The sequence below is a fragment of the Glycine soja genome, chromosome 20 (assembly GCF_004193775.1).
Source record: "Glycine soja cultivar W05 chromosome 20, ASM419377v2, whole genome shotgun sequence".
Lineage (NCBI taxonomy): Eukaryota > Viridiplantae > Streptophyta > Magnoliopsida > Fabales > Fabaceae > Glycine > Glycine soja.
Genome location: NC_041021.1, coordinates 47,687,802 through 47,692,825, shown reverse-complemented (window position 1 = coordinate 47,692,825; position 5,024 = coordinate 47,687,802). Strand labels below are relative to the sequence as shown.

The window sequence follows — 5,024 nt, the reverse complement described above, 5'->3', positions numbered from 1 at the left end:
CAACCACTACCACTCATTTCCCATTTTACCCCTACGTCAATATCGGTGGCGTCACCTCATTGGCCCACTCTGTGGGCCCCCACCTAACAACCCTGAGCCGCCCCGTACTCTATTAACCGCGCACGTTCATATATTTTTGAAGTGTTTCCCTTTGTTGTCCTCATTCTTATTTCTTCACCCTCGCCGTTGCCTGCGCCTCCCTCTTATAAACCTCACATAATTAAATTCACATTAAAGAGAGACACAAACAAACTTAGTAACTCTGTTGGTTTTTTCCCTTTTCCGGGAAAGGTTGATAGAAAGGAAAGAAGAAGAATAAGTTCCTTTTTGTCGTATCGTATGTTTGTTTCTTCTGGGAATCAGATTCCTCAGCGTGGTGTCGGAACAAAAAAAAAAATATTTTGAGGCGAGACTCGGATACCCAATTGGCGTATTGATGAAATGCGTGAAGGGGGTGGGGAAAATTTTGCTTCTGGTGTTGTGGGTGTGAATCGAGTTTGAAGTTGAATTGTGGGTTGGTTGGGGCATGTGATTGGAATTGGGGAGAGGGAAAGGGTAAGGGGATGGCTCGGGGGGATGGGAGCGTCGTCCCTACGGACCCGCAGACAATGGCGGTTGTGAAGAAGAAGACGCAGTCTTCGAGGAGTTGGATTCTGTTTGACGCCACAGGGCAAGGCTCCTTGCTCGACGTCGACAAATATGCCATCATGCATAGGGTTCATATTCATGCGCGTGATCTCAGAATCCTTGATCCCTTGCTCTCTTACCCCTCCACCATTCTCGGTCGTGAGAAGGCCATTGTTCTTAACTTGGAGGTATTGGTATATTTTTTTTCCCTATTGTTTTTTATTTTATTTTTGTTTTTTTAATTTTGTTTTGCTTCTTCTGATTCTGTGTTTCAGCATATTAAGGCAATTATCACCGCTGAAGAGGTTAGTTAGTCACCTTTTTATCCTTCAATATGTTACGTGTCTGCTTCCATCTCTGAAGGAGCGGGATTAGAAACATTATGGCTTCCTATTTCTGGGAAAGAAAGTGAATAAGAACATCATGAAATTAGTATGTGGACACAAGCTTTGAATTTTTATTTTTGGCTATTCATAATTGAAAAGCTTAAACTGATTGAGAAATTAGGATTAGAGGAATGGTGGTAGATGGGGCGTTCTCTTAGCATATTATCCTACTATTGCATTAAATGGCACGACTAGTCTTAGGATGGATTGAATTTCGGCTCTGGAATTTTGTTTTCATTGTCAAGTTTATTGAATAAAATGGGTAGGAAGACAATGAACTACATGTTGGATCAGGACCATAACCGTCTTGTACAAGAATATACCTACATGATTTTGTTTCTGACTTTAGTTATGATGCCTGGCAAAGGACATATTTTCATATAACTAGAATATTGTAGAGGCAGCTTCAGTAGGCTAATCAACTATGCTCTCTGACCTAGTTTGTATATTTGTGAATTCCTGTATCCAACCTTTCGTCCTTTGTAGAATGCAAAATTTTTTCTAGAGATTGAGATGGCATTTGCTTCCACATCCTGAATTCCTGATTGTATCTAAATTGTGGGATAGGTATTGCTGAGAGATCCAACAGATGAAAATGTGATCCCTGTTGTTGAGGAACTGCAAAGGCGGTTGCCTCAATTGAGTGCCACCGGTCTTCAACAGCAAGGAGATGGTAAAGAGTATCTTGGTGGCCAAAATGATGCTGAAGCCGCTGAAGAAGATGGTACGTTACATTAAATGATGAACCATAAGTAATGAACAAACTTATTGATTGCATCTGTTCCTGTTATAAATCTATCTTTGTATTTGCATTATCTCTTGCTCTTGTTATCTGAGTGATCTAAATTACACAAATGTAGAGTCACCCTTTGAATTCCGGGCCCTGGAGGTTGCTTTAGAAGCCATTTGTAGTTTTCTTGCTGCACGTACAACAGAATTGGAGATGGCTGCTTATCCTGCATTAGATGAACTTACTTCCAAGGTACATATATTTTTTGATTATTTCTCTTCTTGTTTTGGTTTTAATCTGAGATCCCCTGGCCCATACCCTTTCCTCAGGTACAGAATAAGCTAACAAATAAGAAGCTTCTTAAAAGTGACTGAGGGAAAACTTCTTTCCTTTATCTCAATATATTATCCTTTTGATTTTTTATACTGATCATCACTGAGGTGTTTATTCTAATTATGTCAAGAAGGTTTTTGTTGGCAGGCTTGAAATGTGGATGCACTAGTTCCATGTTGCTCTAGTTTCCTTTCTTCCTTTTATTTATTGACTTTTTTGGTTCAGTCATGAACTTTAAAATTATTGTAATTGTAATCTGCAGATTAGTAGTCGTAATTTGGACAGAGTTCGTAAACTGAAGAGTGCAATGACAAGGCTGACTGCTAGGGTTCAAAAGGTATGTCAAGTTTTACTATGCCAGGGAAAAATTTGCACATGGAAAAAAACTATTTTCTTCTATGTAAATATATTCTCCGCCCTCTGCCTCTCAATGCTGTTGATATTTTGGACATCCTTACACTTTGAAGGGTTATTCATTTTTTATGCTGCATAAATGCATGAGAAAAAAAATATGCCTTTACATAGTTTGCCAGAGTTTGAAAAATTGGGATGCGTATTTTCAAGATCAAAAGAGAATCAATTTCAAGAAAGATTCACACTGGTGTAAGTGGGTCCCTGCCTTTTTAAAAAAAAATGTTCTTCCGAGAATGACTTATGGGCATTCTCTTTATTGTAATTATTTTATTTTTCTTCTTAATAGAAGTTTAATGTGAATGTAAACTGCCTTGATCAGTTTTAAATAGAAAACAACATATATCCATTTTCCCTCTCCCATCACAAGTTCTTGTTATCTGGTACAGGTCAGAGATGAGCTTGAACAATTGCTGGATGATGATGATGATATGGCTGACCTGTACCTGTCAAGAAAGGCTGGTTCAGCATCACCAGTTAGTGGATCAGGTGCTGCAAATTGGTTTGCTGCCTCCCCCACCATAGGATCAAAGATATCTAGAGCAAGTAGAGCAAGTTTAGCAACAGTTCGTTTAGATGAAAATGATGTGGAAGAGCTTGAAATGTTACTTGAGGTTATTAACATTATTTGCTTTAAAGAATAGAAGGAAAAGATCTTCATTTTTTTATGAGGAAAAAATTGCTATAAATGGTGTTTGTTCATTTTGCAGGCTTATTTCAGTGAAATCGACCACACATTGAACAAATTAACCACAGTAAGTATCATCTCTTTGTGTATGTGGACACATGTGCAATAGGGAGCTGTAAATCTTAATTTTTGGATATGGCAGATACATGCCAGATATAAAGTATTTTGGAAGATTGTTTCTTTGCAGATATGGAGAAATTTTTTTTCTCTCATTAATTTAGAACCTATGATCTGTTTACTAATCTAATTATTAGACAGTGAATTCAAGGCCTAGCCTTTTGGGTAGAGACTTTTAGTTTCAGACTAGTATGCAAGTTAAAGTTTGACCAATTTGGTACTCCGAATGCTTACAATTGTGAAATTAATGATGAACAAAGGGGATATGCATTTTGCTCTCTTCCTTCTTCCATCCCCTGCTGTTTTAAAGTTAAACTTTGTGGTTTGTATTAAAAATCTTGTTTGTAAGTGTTTTATGCATTTTTTCTTAAAAATTAGTTATAAGAATTTTGTGAGATGATATACTCTTACTTTGTTGGATTCCTTCTCGTCTCAGATTGAGTGATTTATGCTATTTATCCTTTTGGATCAAATAGACCATACTTGAATCTTTGCTGTACCACTTTTGCCTTTGTAATTAAATATGATGAAAATGGTGATTCTATGTCTAATTCAGGCTATCAAATCCCTGAATTTATTTGTGGTGGGATGTGTTAAGAGGATCTACTGATGCCCATTAGATTAGGCTTTTCTAGAAAGGGATTCAAAACTAGTGTACTCTTCTGACATTTGCTTGGCTTCTTTAAAAGTCTGTGTTATTTACTTAGATAGGTTTACTTGAACTCTGAATTTGCTATACTAGATAGTTTTACTTTTACCTAATTACTTTTCTTTTTCTTTTCATTTAAAGCTGCGAGAGTACATTGATGATACTGAAGATTATATTAATATTCAAGTAAGTAGCTAGCAATTTACTGATAATATATCAATTGGTATCTGGTGAATGACATGAAATTCAAGTGAAGTTTTTTCCATATTGCAGCTTGACAACCATCGTAATCAGCTGATTCAGGTGCTTTCACGTTTCTGCACCTTGCATGTTGCATGTCATCTATCAGTATTCTATAATGTATTTTTTTTTTACGAGTTCGCTTAATGGTCTTCAACTCTTGTGCAGTTAGAGCTCTTTCTTAGCTCTGGAACTGTTTGTCTATCTTTCTACTCTTTGGTGGCGGCTATATTTGGCATGAATATCCCATATACTTGGAACGAAAACCATGGTTACATGTTCAAATGGGTATGCAAACTATTACTGTTTATGCATGCACATGTGTGCTCACATATATGTTGCTGCAAAATTTTGGACTTGATATTATGAATAAAGAATAAAAATACTCCATGTTTTCTTGCAGGTAGTTATTGTCTCGGGAGTATTTTCTGCTGTGATGTTTCTCATGATTACAGCCTATGCTCGCAAAAAGGGGTTAGTAGGATCGTGAAAATCAATCTACTGAAAAAGGGGTGCATAGGACTCCTACACATATAACCGTCTAATGAATTATGTTGAAAAGTTTCATATTGGAGATGGTTCAACATCATGTTGAGTTATTGGACATGCTTCAGTAACAATAACTGTTAAAGGGTCTAGTCCTTAAGTTGATACATATTATTGAGGGCTGTTAGCCTTTGGGATCTGCCATTTCCTCAGCTATTTTGTTCTCTGGATTCAGTCATTATAACAGATTGCAAATACAGTCTACAGATTCAACGTTAATTCTTGATTTTGAATACTTTCAAGGCCTTGATATGTAATTAAATTTATAATTAAGTTGAATATGCTAATCTTAACATA

At 36.6% G+C, this 5,024-nt stretch overlaps 1 protein-coding gene across 2 annotated transcripts; it reads left to right on the top strand.

Annotated features, from left to right (window-relative positions):
* The first annotated feature begins 158 nt into the window (after positions 1-158).
* Positions 159-5,024, top strand: LOC114402635 (magnesium transporter MRS2-I-like). 2 transcript variants are annotated; one of them, XM_028365283.1, is made up of 11 exons: positions 160-815; positions 903-932; positions 1,581-1,737; positions 1,874-1,995; positions 2,339-2,413; positions 2,877-3,101; positions 3,198-3,242; positions 4,083-4,127; positions 4,215-4,244; positions 4,350-4,469; positions 4,585-5,024. In XM_028365283.1, the coding sequence occupies exons 1-11, from the start codon at positions 564-566 to the stop codon at positions 4,669-4,671; spliced, it is 1,188 nt and encodes a 395-aa protein (XP_028221084.1). In that variant the 5' UTR covers positions 160-563; the 3' UTR covers positions 4,672-5,024. The 2 variants fall into 2 exon arrangements, with proteins under 2 accessions (XP_028221085.1, XP_028221084.1); XM_028365284.1 differs by lacking the exon at positions 903-932 and having other exon boundaries at positions 159-815.

Excerpts from the sequence above, each read along its gene's own strand:
- LOC114402635 (XM_028365283.1), top strand. The coding sequence starts at position 564 with ATGGCTCGGGGGGATGGGAGCGTCGTCCCTACGGACCCGCAGACAATG. Across the intron at positions 4,128-4,214 it reads AAGATTATATTAATATTCAA|CTTGACAACCATCGTAATCA; the intron begins GTAAGTAGCTAG and ends TCCATATTGCAG. Across the intron at positions 4,245-4,349 it reads ATCGTAATCAGCTGATTCAG|TTAGAGCTCTTTCTTAGCTC; the intron begins GTGCTTTCACGT and ends ACTCTTGTGCAG.